General features: G+C 35.9%; 1 protein-coding gene across 19 annotated transcripts in view; it reads right to left on the bottom strand.

Moving 5' to 3' along the window:
* SLMAP (sarcolemma associated protein) overlaps positions 1 to 20018 on the bottom strand; it is an 88423-nt gene that overhangs the window by 7477 nt on the left and 60928 nt on the right. For 14 of the 19 annotated variants that reach the window (XM_014943181.1, XM_014943185.1, XM_014943184.1 and 11 more), the window contains 8 exons: positions 17886 to 17966; positions 17578 to 17637; positions 11451 to 11573; positions 10623 to 10697; positions 7562 to 7882; positions 6151 to 6268; positions 5373 to 5544; positions 3764 to 3898 (listed from right to left, as the gene is read on the bottom strand). In XM_014943181.1, the coding sequence (XP_014798667.1) occupies positions 3764 to 3898; positions 5373 to 5544; positions 6151 to 6268; positions 7562 to 7882; positions 10623 to 10697; positions 11451 to 11573; positions 17578 to 17637; positions 17886 to 17966 (1085 nt within the window). Of the gene's footprint in view, positions 1 to 149; positions 240 to 3763; positions 3899 to 5372; positions 5545 to 6150; positions 6269 to 7561; positions 7883 to 10622; positions 10698 to 11450; positions 11574 to 17577; positions 17638 to 17885; positions 17967 to 18105; positions 18177 to 19845; positions 20014 to 20018 lie in introns of those variants that run through there. The other 5 variants (XM_014943191.1, XM_014943197.1, XM_014943182.1 and 2 more) reach the window with 4 other exon arrangements.

Below are 20018 nucleotides of genomic sequence, written 5' to 3'. Positions count from 1 at the left end.
GTATCAACAAGGATGGCATATTAAATGAAGGGTTTGCTTAAGGTAAAAAAAAATACCTGTGAGCATTTCACCATGCACTATTTTATACAGAAATGGCACAAACAGGTGAGAGGGACAAACATACATTGACTGAACAGTAGTGCTTGTACCTTTCGCTACCACAATGGGCCGTAACACCAATACAGGAAAGCCAGGATTAGGCCGATGAATACGGCTGGGACGGGTTGTAATATGGAAGGCTAAAGAAGGGAAGGGATATTAAAAATCACTTTGTGCTATAAATCAATCAGGTAAAGATGATTTAGAGAGGGGGAAATAAGTCAGTGAGTTTTGTTTTAATTGAAATGTATTAAAGACATCTAACACAATACAGCATGATCTAATCTGGTATACAAAGTTAGTACACCATTCTACTCAAATGAACAGGGATGTTTAAAAATAAAGGGAAGTAAGCAGAAAATGTTCTAAGAAACCTCTTGCAACAACTTGGAATTTAGCACTTAAAAACAATACAAATCTTAAACCGATTTGTCTGTATCTTATTCATAGTTGGTTTTAGGTTTTTTTACATGACAGGAAATCCCATCTGGATTTCTTAAGGCAGAAAGACTCACACCAGATATTGAATTTTTCAGCTACTTCTTCATTCCTTGCAAGTTAACCCTTCCCATTTTCCATCACCAGCCTCCACAAAAAACAATCTTTTTCTTCCAGTAGTGAATCAATTACAACTATGTCTCCACAGGCAAACCCTGCAGTTCAGACATTTCCGTGAGATTGTAACATGACTGTACAATCAACACTAAGTTACTTGACAGCAGGGAAGTACATTTCTATTAGAGACACCAAGAAAATCAGCATCTCTGGCAGGACATCAGCCTTGTGACCAAATGCAATTCTGAAAAATCGATCAAGTGCTGCAGCTGGGCCAAACTACCAGCTGGCAGGATTGCAGGGTTCATTTAGCTTATGGCCTCGTTAGAACCAGCTACACATTTTCTCAGCTACATTCAATTAACTGTAAACTAATTTACTTCACATTCTGGATGGACAGCTTCTATCTTCAAGATGATAAATTAAAAGCAAAAAAGGACCCAATTTATTTTTAAGCTGTCCTTGGAAGACATCTGCTTTCTCTGTATCCCAGCCTATATATTCGTGCACACACACAGACACACAGAGGTTAAGTTCAAACCATGCTAAATATTTTCTTAAATTTTTTTCTTTTGTGCTGAAGTCACTTTGATTTAGTTCAGTCAAATAAAGAAATAATAAATTCATGTTTGAAGACTTTCTAAAACATTGTGATTCATAAATAAAAACTCATCCTGTTATGAATTTGTACAAGTCAATCATAGAACCTCCAATACGGTTCAAAACAGGAATCTTAGAAAGTATTCTAGTCTCTGCCATTCGATTAAAATTTGTTTTAATCAAGGCAAATATTTGATAGACGAATTATGTGCAACTATTACAGTAATTTTCATGCAGGATTATTTTTGTGTCATTGGTGCCACAAATCAGAGTGCCACCTTCCCACAGAGAGCACGTTGGTAGAAATAATCACAGCAGTGTTCAAAAAAAGTGCCAGAAGTTCAAGTCAACCAGCGCAGATAATGTTCTCAAACCATTCACATGAACAAATCTGTCATATAAAGCGCATCAGGAAATAATCAGTGACTGTAAGCATGCAAGCACAAGTAGTACGCCACACTGCTAAGCGTTTCAGAACACAACACTTTTTTTTTTAAAGTAAAACTTAAGTATAAAACCTAAATATTTAAATGATATCCCAAATGGAGTACAGAGGCCCTGTCTTTTCTATCAATTGATAGTCCACTGAACAATTCTATAGAAATTTTTTTAAATTCTTTTTTAATTTTTTTATTTTTGAAGTTATATGCATTCAAGGCCGTGGTATCTTGGCAAATGAAACAGATGATAAAATGAAATTGCCTCCCAACGATTACATTTTCCCCTTCATAAACGTATTTCCTTATTGTTGAGGAGCATTTAAGTAGGTGCTTCATCAAAAACATGTATTCTTATATTAGAATATGAAGATATGTGAACTCAGATACTTATGGGCTGCAAAAACGAACAAGCTCCACAGTGGGAAGTCACCTTCTGTGGCACATTGTCCTTGGAAATGAAGTAGCAGGTAATGATTCAAGCATAAGGGGACAACGGTACTTGAAAAATTTGACCTTGGAACTCAGCCCAGTATCCATGACACTTCACATAGTCCATAAGATAGGTATGTTTTACATTACTTATTGTGAGTAAGGCTTGCTTGAACAGCAAGTTTGTCCTGCAGGTCCTTATATACTTGGATGCTCTTCACCATACTCTGACCCCCAGGTTTCAACTGTCATAACTAAATCCTCCTCTGGAAGCAGATTTTGGCAGCTGATGTGGCTCCTGATTTTATATAAATACTCACCTCAAATTCTTCCTAAAATTTCCCTTACCTTGCAAGTTTTTCCACTTTCATCAGGTGCTCCAATTCCCTTCACAGTATTTCTTCCCTCTACTATCCCCCTTTTTCCACTGATCATTTAATCCTGAGGTTAATGTTTTTAACAGAGCAGAAAATCTCACATTCACAGTTATTTATTCAGTGTGACCTGTTCTACTAGAACGGGAGGTTTTTGGCTTTTTTTGTTTTCTGCCTACTTTAGTAACTCAATATTAGCTGAGCATTGCAGACGAAATCTAAGCAGGAAGCAGGTTCCCCAAGAATTATAGCATCATATTCCCAAAAATATGGCTGAAAGAAGTGAGAAGGGCTTTGAAATCTTTATATCTTTGACAGGTCTACTATGTTAGACGTTTACATCCAGTGATTGACTATGTCAAGAGTAATCCCATGAGCTTTGGGCATCTAGCAGCCAGCTGATTTTTGAGGATGGTATCAGTAAAACTTGCTCCATAGTCAGAGAAACAGTTTTCTAAAAGGCTGTTACAGAGCATCCATTATCCTCCTGGTTTGTATTGTCCACTACAGGAGTTGTTCACCCTGCTCTGACCATAGAGGTGGTCCAGGAAGACAATAAACCAGCTATCCCAGTGTAGTAAGGTATCTGAAGTAAGGCCGTGACCACCTTATAACGTGTCTGCCACACCTCCATCATTTGGAAAATTTCAGAAGTCTCAGTATAAAATGTTGTCCCTAGCTGTAAACTCAATTCTAATGATACAACCTCTCCAACTAATTGCAACAGAAAAGATATTTTCATTAGTGAATAGAAAGGACAGTTCAACTGTACTGTTTAAAGCATGAGCCGACCAGGGATAACCATTGTTAAGAAGCATGAGCAAAAGTAAGAAGGGAACATCCGTTGTAATAAACACTAATAAAAGCATCTCGAAAAAGGTTGCTTAATCCATTCAGAGCTGGGTTTCTCAGCTTTTACCCAGGTATCATTCTCTGAAATTAAAAAGTTTTGCTTAGTTCTGGTTCACTAACTAGTATTTAAGCCAGATGTTTTCAAGAGAGCAGATATCTAAGGCTGTAGTTAAAACTGTCACACAGCTGGGAATTTAACTTGCATGCATAATTTTAACACTATAATGACTGTAAATATGTACAGGTAGTACCAGAATGGAATTTTGCATATAATATGGTAAACTACCCTTTTTTTGTCCTTTTTTTTTTTTTTTTGAAGTCTGTCCTTTTCTATTTGACTCTTACATATTCCCTCAATCAACAGACTTGCCAGTGTCATAACTCCAATTCCCCAAATATTTTGTACAGACTTACATTGTTTCCTTTTTCTTGTAGCAGCTTCAGGTTTTCTTTACATTGTTTGAGTTCTTCTGTGAGTGACTGATTTTCTTGTTCAGCCACCTCATACTTCGCCTTCAGCTCCGAGAGCAGAGTCTGTGTTCTTTCATACTAAAAGACAAAGAGAAAACAGTCTGCAGATCCCTGGATACCCAACAAATGCTTACATTTGCTTAGTGTGCAGCTTCCTTCCCTGTCATCTGCCTAGAGCAACTCGCCTTGGATCAGTGCACTCTGTTTTCATAAAAGGAGGGTAGAAAAATCTTACTTGAGATTTTCTTTTTTTTCTAAATTAAGATTTTGTCCCTGACTTTGAGTGGCTGGGATCACTAAAAACAAGAAGTATGAAGTAAGTGCAAGGCCTTAATTCATCTCTCCTACCAGACAAATACTCATTAGCATATTGGAAAGGACTGCAAAAACTATGAAGACAAAACAAAAAACAGGGGAACAAGGAGCACCTTACATTTAAATAGTAGTCTTATAACTAGCTCTAGCTACCTACACCAATCAAAAAGGTGCAAAAATCAACATTCTGTATGAATTAAATCAAACCCTCTTCCCCCACAGCACTCAAACATAAGAGTAAGAAAAGCATTTTAAAAAAATATTACTGCTTATTACTATCATGCCATAATCCTCAGGGGGTCACATACAAACAATACTGCATTAATGTGCCCCATATTCCTACAGTGCAGGCAGTTTCTCCTTTTTTAACTCACATTCAGTTTTTTTCTGTAGATCATAAGCTTTCTAGTAGTCCTTATGACAGGGATTAATAAGGACAGAACCAATGACCTTCAGTACTAGCATTTACCACAAATTTAAAAGACGAGGCATCTTTACAAATGTGTTTTATTATAACAACACAGCCTCGCAAGAGTGGGTTTTTCAAGTTCTGAAAGAGGTAAGGAACATAAAATGGATGAACTAATGACAAAGCAAGGCAAAGGACTGCAAAAGGAACTAAAGCAGTGATGACTGGGGAAAATTTCACTCAAAATGCTCATAAGAGAAAGCAAGTCATGGTTGAAGGTTATGGCCTTCTTCCAGACATCTTCTTTAAAGGGCAGGCAGATGAAACATATGCTCAAAATGCTAGTGTGCCTTCTCTAGTTGCTAATCATCTCCAGCAGCCTAGAGATCCAGTAAGATTAAAGGAGACCTTTGTAAAGAATGTGCAGCCCCATTGTCAAATAAGAGCTAAAAGCTAACTAGGAAGATCATACTGACTAAAAAGAATTAATTTTTACTCATAAAAGCTAATGAAACTCTATACCACGATGTTCAGGAAGACTCTGAATAAGGATTTACCTCTCTGAACAGCTTAAAATAAAATTCACTATGGCAATGTATGAAAGTAAACTTTAGGAAGTTCCCAAAACACTTACACATAATTTTATCTGAAATCTTCCCTTTTTGATTTAGTGCCCAGTTTATCTATAATTAGCTACCATAAAAGTACTTGCAATAAAAGTATGAAAAACTTTTATTTCTAGAAATCTTACATTTTTCCTTTAGCTTAAAAGTCAACATCATTGGGCATTATATTCTCTCTCAAAACAGAAATAAAGTTTCACGTTACCTCTTTCTGAACATCTTTTGCTTGAGTCTCAGCTTCACTGAGTTGGCTTTTCAGACTAGCTGCATCCCGTTGATGCTTTTCTCTCAAAGAACCCATCTGATTTTCAAGTTCCTTTCGAGACATTTCAAGAACACTTATATCGCTGGTTAGCGCTAAACTCTGCTTCTGAGAGCTGAAAAACAAAATCCAATTGATTCCTCATGTGTTTTAAATATAAAGAAACAAGACATTTTTTTAAAGCACTTCCCATCCTCCAAAGCTTCACACACTATTTTCATTTAATATGGAAATAACAGCTTAGAGTAATCGTAGAAGCACAATTCACTGTTGTCTCCCTATAAAAAGTATGGACACAGAAGGCTGGCTCTAGTCTTGCTTTTAAATATATATGCACAGCTTTGTGTGTATAATTAATTATAAGATATAATTTAAATTATTTCTAATTCATAATTTTTAGTTTATTTTCTTTTTTATTACTCACTAAATATGTATTATACACATATGTTATGAAACAGATTTGCAATGAGAAGTCTGTCCAAGGCTGTCAGAAGTATTTTATTTATTTACACACACTCTTCTTTGCTTACTCCAGCTATATAAGCTAATAGCTAGTATATTCTTCAAGTATTTAGTACAATTGTGTAACAGTCACAGAAAGCTCTAATTAAGCCATTAAAAACTTCAGTGCAATAACCAAGTAGTGTTAATTCATGCCTGTGCAAGGCAGAAAGAAAAATAAGGGACAGTCCTTGTATATCCCCATTATGCAAATCCTTACCTAGAAAGCTCCTTCTCTTGTCGTTGAAGCTCAGATGTAAGCGAAGTATTCTCCTTCCTTAGTGTAACACATTCAGCTTCCAGAGCACTCCATTCTGCCTTCAACTTTTCAAGTTCACCTTCAATGAATAAAATTTAATTGAATCGAGTGAAATTATTTCATGACTGCTTCAAGTATCACTAGCTCATAAATGGGGGAAAAGCTGGGATCAGTCATAAATCAAGAATATATTTGATTATAATCCGTCACATGAATTCTCTAACAAGCACCTATAAAACATTACCACATCTTCTACTGTTATGAGGTTTGTGAGCCATTAAACAAGCTAATGCTTTTTTTTTTTTAATGCAAGCTTTTTCTAAGGCACAAAGGAGCAGAAAACAGTCTGTTTATGGGTCTACTCTAGAATTTGAGAATCCGTGACAGAAAAGCGTATTTGAAGAAAATAATTTCCCAGAATTGAAAATAGCAGATCACTAGATACCATATCTCTGCTACAAGGAACAAAATGTTTAAAGCAATAACTAAAGGGTAAAAAATGAGATCTTTGAAATAAATCAGTCCCTGGTAAAACAAATAAAAATCAATGTTACATAGGTCTTAGCAATACAATGACAGAGACTGGAGCCTGCACTGAAAAAAGGCTTCTCTAGCAACTTCACAAAGATTACCCAATTCAGAATTTAAAGCATATTTTACATGTGCCAGTTGCTCTGTGGCATGCACAAAGTTTCAGTATGAGCTTTTGAACTCTATTAGCAGATCCTCCAAGGCCTGAAGCTATATGCCTGGAGCAGGGCTCTCAAGCAGCTCTCCTGAGATGTGAGTGCATTATAGGAAAAGGGAAATTCAAATGACTGAGCCCAGCAGCAGCCTGATGCTGGCTCAGCACCAACATATATGTGTATCTCTACATCATGTGTTCAGAATAAAACTTTAATTTTAAATTTATTTTAATGTTTTTATGTTAAAAATGAGATAGTATCAACAGTTTTTTTAAGCCACAAAATACAGTTACTTGTCTTGAGCGAAGACACCCATTTACTGGTTTAAATTATACAGAAGTTACACAAATCCTTTTGGAAATCTGTGGCAGTCCCTCAAACATTACACATTTTCCATCTTTTCTAAGTGGAACTATACTTGTTCTACTTTTAATATCAAAGGGTACCTAAACTAATTTAGGCATATTCGACAATTACTATTTAAGGTTACATACAAAACAGCTTTTGTAACACTACAAGCCTTGATACACATATACAAATGCACACGTGTGTGTATATATATACACACAGAATAAATCTCTGCAGAGAGACAGACAGACAAACGGTGATTTGAATAATTGACATTCATCAGGTTGAAAAGGATGCTACTGTTAGCACTGGTCTGTGACATCCTTTTAATCAAGCACCTTTTAAGCGAGTAGCCTCTTCCTTCTGCTGATCCTCACACTGCTGACACCTCAGCTGAAAGCTGGCCTGCAGGCTGACAATTTCTTTTTCATAATCTGAGGCATCTTTCCGCCACCGTTCGAGTTCCGCTCGCACTGTTTGCAGCTCACGTTGCAACGCAGAAATATCTGTATCTCGTTCTGATGCTGTCTTTTCTGCTACTTGTTGAAGTGACAGAATCTCATTTTGAGCACTGACTAGTTCATTTCGAGTGCTTGAAATTTCATTCTCCTTCTCCTCCCGAAGATTCTCAATATCTTCTTGTAATCTTCGCAACTGAGCTGGAAAGCATACAGTAATGTTAGCATTTCTTAAAACTGGATTTGCAGGAAACCTAAAAAACATAACTCCCTTTCTCATCTTGCTGACGTTTAATAGGACTAAAGAATCCTAATGCAATTCAAAATATATTAATTTTATCAAATGCTGTACCCTTCAAGAGACATGTATGTGGGGTCATGTATTACAGAGAGTCGAAGGAAGTAAGAATTACAAAACTTTCTTAGACAGGGTTGTGTTATGTGTTCGATACTAAAGCAACTCTCCAAAATCTGAAACCAAAATTTAGATCCAGCTTCACTGTAAGCAAAACAAGTATTACAGAACAAGGACACTGGGGTTTGGAGACAAGATGAAAAGCAAGAAACCTTCTCTGACAAGCCAAACAGTTGGCAAAGTTACATTGGATACGTTTGCCTCTTCAGCAGTTAACTTGTGATGCCTATAAATATTTGGGCGCAGAGTCTAACTTCTACTGCAGTCTCAACATGTAGTAAATAAAAATTACTTCTTTGCAAAAAAGCATTTTTCAAAGTGCAAGATTAATTTTGAATTGAAAGGGACAGCTGCACGTGAATATACTGAATGTAAGTCATCCTTCAGCATTTACAGTTTACTGTAAATGTGCAGCAGTCACATACACAGTAGGTTATTTTACATTGCTGTATGAAGCAAACCTTATAAATTATTCCCCCCATTCAAAACTGTTTCATTACTAAACACATTTCTTCTCTGAGCACAACTATTTTTCATAAACAAGTATGTCAATAGAATTCAGTGCAAACAGCTGGAAAAAAAAAGTTGTTTTTTTTTTTTTTACAGAGGAAAGGGAAGCATAAAAGAAATAAGAACAAAATTATAGTTAAAACCCTAACTGATGGAAGCAAAGTGCTTAATTTGCTCAGGGTTTTTGTTTGGCTTTTTAAAGAACACATATCAAAGTTCACATGTATTTCATTGATTTTTAACATGGGAAAAAGCAATTACTAGATTTATGAAGAATTGCTCTGAGAGGAAAAGTGCAAAGTTCTTAACATCACTTGAAAACCTAAGATAAGATACTGTAGACAGTCAGAATGACACGCTTGAAGTCCTATGTTTCAGAAGCAAAGGACAAAAAGGACAGTGGAAAGCATGGGGAAGATAACCAGGGCTGAGTAACCTTCATAGATGTCTTGTATTTATTTTTGTTCTCTCAACCTGTTATAGAAGTTGACACGGAGAATGCGAGTGAGTCGTGCCATAAACTGACATAGCACAAGAGCTACTCAAGAGAGACTTGCACTTTCCTGACAACTGCACTTGATGTTTTTCAGTAGCTGCATACACAGTAATATGGGTAGAATTCATATACAGGTACCATCTAGAAACTTTGCTGTTAGTTGATGCACAGTGAAGAAGAAAAATGCAACTTTTTCCCCCTTCTCTAAACAGGCTCCAGCAGGATAATCAGTTCACTAGATAAACTAAAGAACTTATCAATTACAATTCCACACTCTGGAAGGAAAAGACAGCGTGGGGAAAAAAAACTTGATAGTTATTATATACTGTAATACATTAGAGCTTTTATGGACAGCAGTAAGTTAGATTTCACAGCACTTCTGTGTAAGATGAAATGGCTTCTGTTCCACAACAAAGACATTTGCAGCATGATGGATTTTTAAATACGTGTGAGCAACATGAGGCTTACTGTCACCTCATTTGTTTGGAAATTGTTTATAGGGGCTTACACTAATAGAACAGCAAACAAAGAAGTAGATGAGAATAACTTGACAGTAATACAACACATTATACATGAACAATTGCCCTTTCATGTATCCTTAGATTAGAAGCCTTGAATTTACCAACCCCATATGCTGGGAAACCACGTATTTCTAAACCACCACAAATTATGACTGGCTAATGCAGCAATAAGCATAACCCATTAGTGAGCAAAGGAGTGACTTTTCCCTAACTGTACATTCCTGATATTAGTTTCTTTATGAAGCCAAGCTAAATTCCTGCTTCTCAGTAATAGCAGTATTTCAAAGAAATTTGCTTTTTTCCTTCTGTCTGCATTGTTGATGAACAACAACCCAAAACACATACGAGAGTTTCTGAAGTTTATGGGAGTTATAGAAATAACTTATACAGAAAAATTACTACCAAGAATGCTGGAATGGTTTCTGAAGCATTCCAGTGCTTCAGAATTCAGGGCAATTAGAAAGAAAACTTCCATTACATCTCTTACTTACATAAGACATAACCTCATCTAAAGTGAACACGTCACTTTTTTTTTTTTTAAAGTAATGACAAGGTACTTGAAATTCCTTGCTTTAACTATCTGTTCATCTAAAGAACTTCACATGTAAAGACAGGATCCCCATTGTTTCTGTGCACCTTCTCTATGGCAAACATAAAGCCGTGTGGCATTGGCTGGCCTAAAACATTGATTCCATCAAAATTCTTTAAGAAATGGTACTGCATGAAGCTGCCAGGACTTTTTTTCTCCACTACAGTTCATAGAGGCTGCCAAGAGAGAATCCTGACATCTTGACAACTTTTTCCAAGTTGTGAGATGTGTCACACCCTAAAAGTCTGAGAAGCAGCAAACATACAATGAACATCAGAACATTTTGAACTACCATAGAGAGAAAAGTGGAGGAATAGCTCCTTCTTTATTAGCTCTTACGATGCCAGAGAAACAGTCAAAGCCATATACTTTTCCTAAAAGAGCAGGGTGAAAAAAAAAATAATTCCTACCTTGCAGAACATTTATTTGCTTGTTAGATTCTTCAACTTGCACTCGATATGCTTTTCTCTCTTCTTCCAATAGCGCTATAAATGGAAGTGAAAATGTGTCCAAAAGTTTTTATTACTAAGAAGTATTTCAGCTGTGAAATTCATTTTAGTTACAACTTTTCCTTAACTGAAAAGATTAAAGCAATCATATTACTTCAGTAAGTTATCAAAGCTAGTAACTGTGTAAGTAGTTTAATAAAAAGTTAATATTAAGACATCATTCCATTATTGTGGTAGTATTACAATTAATTTGAAATTAATATAATCTGTTGCCTGATCCAAAAAGTCCATGTGTGCTAAATGCAAGCTGGTGTGGGAAAAGGAAAAAAAAAACCTGTAAATATACCCCATAAAGAACACTGAACAATATGCAATTAAACTATTTCCTGTCATAAACAACCTATGGTTTTCTGAGGATAATGATACAGCTACATATCTGATACGATGATCTAAACAAAGAACTACCACCGAATACATTACATTATGTGCATTATCTGACTGAAATACAAATTAATCAATATTTGCAGGTGAACATATTTTATAAGGATGAAATATACAGTGTTCACATACTCAATACTATGAAAAGGTTTTGGTTTATCTTGAACCAAAAAGTCGAAGTTCAATCACTTTAGGTAAAAAAGCAAAAGTTTCTGACATTCTGTGCAGAAGATGTGAATGTTACGAAATGTACTTAACAGACAGACAGCAAAACTAGACCCCCTTTTAAAACTACCTGATAAATACAATTTTAATGGGTACCCTACACAACCAAGTTGATCTGGGTCTCACCTTGAAGTTCAAAGCATTTTTGTTTACTTGTCCTAGCTAGCTCTTGGGCTTCAATCAGCTCCTTGTGCAGCTGCTGAATCTCTTGCTTAGCCTCAGTCTCTGATTGTGCACCCTGCAATTCATCTGATAAAAGAACATTTTCTTTAAATCATAAATTTGTACAACAGCTTAATTTGCACTGCCATGTGATGACTGGCAACTTTTTATTCAAATCATCTGAAGTTAGTTAAAGTAAACTCAAAATTGGGTTAGGTAAATATTAGCAAAAATATTAATATACTTCTAAAAGGAGGAAAACATATGCAAACTTTTAAAACGTTCATTATATATAACATGCAGTACGAAACAAAACCAAACAAGATTTAAAAACCCTGTAGAGATAGGCAAGGATTCCTGGATTCACAGAAATGAAGGACCAAGCGTAAGACAATCCTTATGTGTTTTGAAAAGGAAGCTGCTCTGACCCTCTCTCCTTGCACACACTTATCAGAACGTCCCCCCTTTGTCCCCTGCCTCCCAAGCACCCCCCATGCTGCAGGCACACCCCAACCCTGGCAGCACAGCAGCCCCCCAACAGCCCCAGCCTCCTGCTGGGCCGGGCAATGCCAGGCAGCCCCAACACATGATGCCCAGAGCTGCTATTTAGCGCTTTGCCACTGCCAACAGGCTTGGTACCACACACAGCTCGGCTTCCTCCTCGCCCTGTGGATTGTAACTAGAAGGAAAGGAAAATCTAGGGAAATTTTCTAAAAAAAAAAAATATTAAGAAAATGAAGAAACACAGCTCGGCTTCCTCCTCGCCCTGTGGACTGTAACTAGAAGGAAAGGAAAAATCTAGGGAAATTTTCTAAAACAAAATTAAGAAAATGAAGACAAGCCCACCCTCATTATTTCATTCAGTGGCCTAGTGAATACTAAGCTAAATTTTGCCCTTAAGGTTTTTTTTTCCTCTATGTTTTAAAATATTAGGTATATCTTTAATGTGAACAGAACTTATACATGTTATTTAAGCTCTAAATAAAAACATTTGCTCTTCCCCACAAGTTCTGTATTAACTAAAATGTGTATTAAATGTCCATTTGGCTTACTTGCAGTTACAGGCAAATTAAGCATTTTTAAAGCTGAAGTTTTGGGGGAATTTAAAAGAGGAAAAATAAATATTTGTAACTAATAGCAGTGTCCTCTAATGGGCACAACACTAGAAACTAGACGCAGTAACAACGAGGCAGACAACACTCCAGCCTGCAGGTATCTGCAATGCCAGGAACTGGATCCAGGAAACTCCCATTCACTAAATTTTCCTGAAGTACTGTCAGTGCAGAAACAGATCTTCCAATAGGCACAAGCAGCACTAATAAACTGTACTGGTAGAGGGCTAAGACTTTATATAAAGCCAGTTAGGTGAGAAAGGTAAAGGAGCAAAATCAAGGGAAAAAGTCCAGTTGTACATCATGGGAGAGGGAGAACAACAATGTAGACATGTTACACAGCCAGCTGGCTAATAAATGACTACCACTACAGACCGTATGGATTTAAGATGAAGGCACACTGCTTAGAGTAAAAAGCCCAAAAAATAAATTGGGTTGAATGTCTGGACCTTCCACGCATAAGAAAAAAAGAAAAAATAAATACAAGGTATAGCTTAGTTTGTCGTTACACTTTTAACATTGATATTTGACTGTATGTAGCCAACAAAATAACTATAAAATTTTTTTGCTGTTTTCTTCATTACAATAATTGTTTATCAAATCATGCTGAAGTATTCATACTGTATCTCTCTGAGAAAAGAGGCTTTTTTTCCTATTCTCACAGTAATGAATTGGTGGGATCGAGCAGAGACAAGGGCACACGTGCTTTTAGACGTTCTCAGAACAAAATTATGAGAGCAGAAAGAACAAAGAGGACTACATCTTTCACCCAAATACTTTCTTATTAGAATCCCAAATCCAAGTTTCCCTTTACTGAATATGTTTTGTTCGTAGTTTCTCATGGATAAAGACTTGGGGCAATTAGACTTTCAGCCCTCATTAATGAGGCTGTTTAAATGAAATGGACAAGGAAGTTGACAAATTATGCTGAAATCACGCCTGATAAACAAGCAGTGTCCCAAATCCAACAATAGACACCCCAAATGAACTTTCTGGTGGACAGTGTTTTCCAATCAATGACAGCACACATACATACACTGCTTCAAAGGAGATGAGGAACTCAACTTATGGGACAAGATAATCAGTTTAGCAAAGGCACAATCAAGGTAAAAACTCTTTCCTACTCAAATGCAATAAGGGAATTTCCATATGGCCGACATGCTTCTAAATCAAAAACCGAGAAATATCAGCACAAGAAAATACCAGCTTTTCAGTCTTACCTAAACGTAAAATTTCTTTAATGTCTTTTAGTTCAAAGTAAACAACATTTCTGTCCTAATGCTAGTTTTGAAAGAAATTACTTAGTAAGTAGGATTGCTCTATTTATAAACAATAAACTACTAAATATCATCAAGCTTAGAATTAGTTCCCTCAAGAAGCAAATTCACATCACAAAAACTTGATTTGAAAACCAATGTAAAAGGTTGCAATTAAATACATATTTGAGTGATTTACACAAGTATTCAACATTGGACTAAGTGTTCCCAGAGAACTCTAAATAATTTTATCATTAATTACAACATGGTGCCAAAAAAGTCAAATCCTCATTCATTTGTTCTAGCTCATGGAAAATTTTCATCTACGATCAGATTGTTTGCCATATTACAACAAAGGTTCTTAATTAACACCACTGTTCCAGATACACACTGAGATCTTCCTTAGCATCAACTCCACTGGTAGATTTAAAAATGTTAAAAAAAAAAAACCAAACCACGATCAGTACAAATCCTTTCCAAAGCACAAAAGCACATGAAAATTTCTTCTCCTTCAATCTGGCCCAAGAGAAGGAGTCTAACCCCTGGGTCAGTTTTGGGGAAAAATGACTTTTTCTAAATCATTAAAGAGTAGGATGGTGTGTGAAGGAACATATTGCAATTTTAGGATCTGTAACATAAAATTTCAATAAAACCAAAAGAAAAGCAAAGTTCAGACTAAATTAATATTTACAAACATGAAGATATTAACAAAGCTCTGCTTATATGTTTGCCTTTACACTTTGGTGTTGATATTGGAGAGACCACATAGGCTGCGGTCTGAACTGATCCCGTTTCTGTATGTCCTGACTGGTGAAAGCAGCTTTACGAGCAGGCTGGTATTTCTCCAAGTCATACAATAGTTCACTTTAAGAATCTTGCAGTATTCCTTGGGCTATTCAGATAACTATTTTCAGAGTACTCAGGTGAAGTCATATAAACAATTAAAACCCTGAGCATTCTTCAGCTTCATAAAATCCGCATAAATTGTATCATATATTTAAAATGAAGCATTTGGCTATTGCAGTATAAAACAACAGTTCCCAAGCTTTCTCAATCAAGATACCATTGCTGATTTTCAAAATTTCTTATTTCAAAACTACCATTATTTAGCCAACTGTCAACTGAAAACACTTTTTATTAAGATTCTACCGATCAGTCTCGAAACTACTATGAAAATAGAAGGAAGTTGATAAGAACGAGGTAATTAACCTTCCAGTGACATTCACCGCTTCTTTCCATCTGTTTAACATTTACCCGTTTTTAACATTGCAGTAAGTAGTCACTAACAGCCTCTCTAAACAGAAGCATCTAGGGAACTGTTACTAATGGCTAATAAAGTTGTCTACCTCATGGGGAGAAAAAAAAAAAAGGCAGTTCTACTAATCTGTAAGAGCTTTTCCCCTTCCCCTTTTTTCCAGATTCCAACTTGTAGAACCTTGAAACAAATCCTGAATGCACTCAAAGCTTACTGATGGAAAATACAGTTGGAGGAAACTACGGCAATTAAACGTCTCATCTTTTTCTTGTTCCTTTAATTTGTTTTCTAAATTCCAACAGTTAAACAAAAAGGAACGCTGCCTTTTCCAGCAGCCATTTCCGCATTCCAAACAGCTGCCAGATCAGAAATGTTCTCACTCTTCCTTAATTATATGACTGCATAACAAATCCACTTGAAAGTCTTTCTGTGGCAAACAAGATCCTTTTTAGGGCAAAGTCAGGCATATGAAGTAGCTCTGACAAAACCTCAAACAAAACCGTGGGTTTACAGAGTCCTCATAAATAGTATGAGGCAAATGATTCATTGCACAGATATTTTTTAATGGTTTCATGAGAGCAAAATAGGAATGCCCATAAATAGCCTCAAGAGAAAAAGAGTTATTCCAATTATTTTAGTTAATTACAAAAATGTAATTCAATAGCAAAGCGGCCTATGCAAATAGATATTTTTCTACTTATTAACTTAAAAGTTCAGTAATGGTTATGGTTTAAATCTTCAACGGGGTAAAGACAGCACATCCACAGGTAGATGAGCACACCCACATTGGCAAAAGACTGCTTCCACACTACTACAGAAAACCTGATTTAAGTCCTTTAAGAGTTCAATTAATCGTCCCTGGCAGTTTAATAAAACCTGGGCACAGAAAGTGTAACTCCACCAGGCCCTTGCCATGACATGAGGATCTCCTAATCCCAGAAGCAGCACGCTCACAGCAGCCTTAGCTCGGCCTTGGGCTGGTAAATGAACCTTTCTGACAGAACTTAGACTTCACTTGCATATAAGGAAAATGCAGGAATCGGTGGGTTTCAGCCTTTTAATACATCTGCAGAAGATAACTAAGAAATCAGCCAATTAGGAGTAGTCTTCAGTTGGCTATCTTAAAACTGTAAGAATTAGAATCAAAATAATTTTGACATAAACTCTCTGAAATCAGTTTCTCTGCTGTACTGTTCTCATACAAAGGGTTGTTCCGGCTGTAAATTCTGCGCAAGTGACAACACTCACAGGAAACAAACTCCATAATGTGTATCCCATTCTGCACCCTAAGTTCTGATACTTAATCAACACCTTGCTTTTCAACTGAATTTTTTTTTCAAATAAAACTTGCTACCAAACCCAAATTTAATACCAAAAATAAGACTATCATAATCACCACAAACAACATTACCAGATTCTAGCTCCTAACACAGGAAGTCACTGAATATACTTGTTATTAATTGCAGACATCAGAGCAAAATTCAAACGGAACACACTCAGTATCTCAACACTCCTTTTTAAAGTTCTTTGCTGAACTGATATCCACTGGAAAACATCAAAATACTTTCTAGTTTCACTGTTTGGAAACACGTAAAACACAATTTTTTTTAAGTCCTTCTGTCATAAAATTAGAGAATCTCAAACAATCACAGAAAAAAAGCTCTTTTACACATCTCCTAAATTTCATTGTGGTTTCTTGTCTTTCTGAGCAATGAAGAACTGTGACATTCTTTTACTTGTGATCCCAACATAAGCATCATTTTACAGATCTTATCAAATGTCTAATTGCACATAAAGCCTAAAAGTAACTTTCGGTATGCTAAATGCTACCAACTAATTAATATCCCATAAAATTTTTCAGCTCATGAATATGTAAACATTTGCTCACTGATCAAGTTTTAAGTACATGCTTTCAGCGCAGAGAGCAATAAAATAGTAATTTATAGGCATGAAGCTCAAAAGTAAGGCTCAGCAATCATTCTAAATACAGTTACAACAGCAAATTCAAATCTTGAGTGTTCTAAGTAAAAAATGATTTTTTTATTTTCTTTTTAGCCAATCAGGTGCAAACTAATAGAAGCATTTCTGACAAGCGATGGAAATGATACAAGTGAAAATCTGGCAATGCTTGAAACATGTCAGTGATGGAAGAATCCCTCCTCCCCAGAGCTATTAGCCCTAACTTAACTGTATGCTGAAACTGCTTCTCAACTCCAAAGTTATAGCATGTAAATTCCTAGAACAGTGTTGGTGAGGGCAGAAACTAACTTTAAGCATAAGTTATTTCTAAATTAACACTTAAAAGTGTTAACCCAAAGGAATCATTATTGATACTTAAATGCAACTCTACCATGATTAAAATAATTGAATATCAGCACCCTACTTTGATATACATTTGATAAAAAACCAGTAGACAAAAATATACATATATACAGGTTATGCATCTAACGTTAAAAAAATTTGTTTACCTTTTAGAAGAGCTACTTTAGCAATAGGTTCATTTAGATCTTGGTCATCCATTTGAGCATCTAAAAAAACCAAACCGCACATCCTTCAGTGAGCAGGTAGACTGCAGACAGTTTTCATACATGTATTCTTTAAGTGAAGAGAAACTTTTACCATTTTCTCCCTTTACAACAGTTAATTACGAAGTTGCAAAATAGACATAACTGCTCTAAGCTTGTATCCGGTTCTCAGCTCTTTTAGAAAATGCTTGTGATTAAGTGTTTTAATTCAAACTAATTAGATGTTACAGAAACCTCAGTTAAATGCTTACCTGTAGTGTCGTCACTGCTTTTTTCCTTGCTTGGACTAAGGGTGTCTGACAAATCAGATTCTTTGACTCTTGCTTGATTCTCTGTAAGAGACAAGGAAAATCAACTACAATAAGTAAATGCTTTGTTCAATCTCTTAATCATAATTTCTTCTACACAATTCTTTACTGAGAAATGTCAGATAATAATAGAAAACAATATAGTTGAAAAATACTTAAAAACCTGATGGCTGCTTATTCTTTGTCAGTCTGGGCTAAAATGGATTCAGCATCACTAATCTAGCCTACGATCTAATAGGGAATGCAACAGCCTCATGCACAGCTTGAACTTTTGTTAAAGCTGTATTCTTGCCAGTTGGAACTCTGTGCAAAAGCTGATTCAATCAGGGAACAAATAAGAAAAGAAAACTGGAACAATGCAGATACTGTAACGAGTCAGAAAGAAACTGCTGTTAAGAATAAAATTGTGCTTCAGTATTTTGGACAAATAAAATAATAGCAACAAGTCCTGTATATACTGTACTGTTAAAAAAAAAAAGCATGGTATGAACCAGTAAAGAATCACAGCAATATAAATTAATACACTAATTTCTAGAAAGAATCTTCAGTTACAATCTTATTAAAAGAAGGCAGCCTATGTCCTTTCCACCAAAAAATACCATCACAAAATATCTATACCACCACATTATTACATGCAGCTTAGTAAAACCACAGTTGTGGAGGTTTTTTTTTTTTTACCAGTTCTAGATTAGGGACCACACATTTTTAAAAGATGAGGGGAATAAATTATATTAGTGTATCCTTTTCCCACAGAGATGTATCCTTGACTCAGAGTCTAAATACTTAGTGATGCTGTAATTATTTAATTTTTTTTTAAATAACCATTACAGTTTAGTTCTGATGAGTCCATTAAACAAAGGCCCACAATCTCTGGTGTGGGCAAATCCAGTAAGTTTTTCATCAAGGAACCATGTCACCAACAAGCAGGTGAGGTTATATGTAAAGTCTTTCTTGGCTGACTATGCAGAGCATTGGTTTGACAGCATCACTGCCCACCCACAGACTAATAGAGGTTTCCTGCGTCTCTCAAGTTCCAGTTAGAGAGATATATATACAAAAAAGCATCATTACAACATTCCCAGTATACCGACTTTACTTCTACCACACATGCAGCAAAGCACAGAGAACACAAATAATTTCTTCACATACAGATACTGCAGATGCAACAAAAAGGAACCAGGATATAGGAAGAAAGATGCAGAGCAATAAATAAATCATGTTATACCAATGGGGTTAATATATGAAAATATGTAAAAAACAAAGGAGCAACAAGAAAGCTTGTGTGTGCTGTTTTTTCAAATAACAAAAGAACAAACAGAACTAAACACCCACAAAATGTGCACTCTGCACTTACACTGGGAAATTAGCAAGTGACAAAACACAGACAGGTTAATAGAAAATAAAAATGTTTTCTTCAGCTAACATGAAAAGTTTTCTATTTTTCTGTGCCAGAATAGCATCCACTTGTACATTAAACAGAAGAAGGCAAGTACAAACAAAGAAGCTGATCCGGAGCCAGAATTTTCCTATCTTAATGTAATTGAAATCACCGTAGAGGGAAAAGGGGAAAACACCCGTGTGCTTGAAGCACATTAGAGGTTCAAACCTGGTAGCTATTCCAAACATATCTCATATGACTTCAGCAGATTTCAAAGCTCGTAATGACTAGAGTCATTAAAAACTTGATGTTTGGGGGTGGTTCTTTGCTAAAACCAAAAGGGTACTTTACTATTTTTAGGAATAAGGTTTTAAACTAGTATCTAAAGATATTACAGAACAAAGCATTTTACATGTATCATATGGAATCAAGCTCACAAGACTGCCATTAAAACTGTAATAATTACTAAACCAAGTAATAAGTTCTTTTCAAAGTATTAAGAAAAGTATATCCTAAAAGCCTCACCCATGTCGTTTCTATTAGTGCCCGCTGCAGAAGCGCTAAGCTGAGCGATATCTGTATCCAACTAACTTTACCATATCTGGTCACACAGGGAAGCACAGCTTTCTTGCTCTGTGCGAAACAGCAGGGACAGTGCAAGTCCCAACCGCTGAATTAATTCTCTCTCTCCCCCCACC

Source organism: Calidris pugnax, unplaced genomic scaffold (assembly GCF_001431845.1).
Source record: "Calidris pugnax isolate Ruff unplaced genomic scaffold, ASM143184v1 scaffold128, whole genome shotgun sequence".
NCBI lineage: Eukaryota > Metazoa > Chordata > Aves > Charadriiformes > Scolopacidae > Calidris > Calidris pugnax.
The sequence above is the reverse complement of the archived record's forward strand: the minus strand, read 5'-3'. Positions and strand labels throughout refer to the sequence as shown.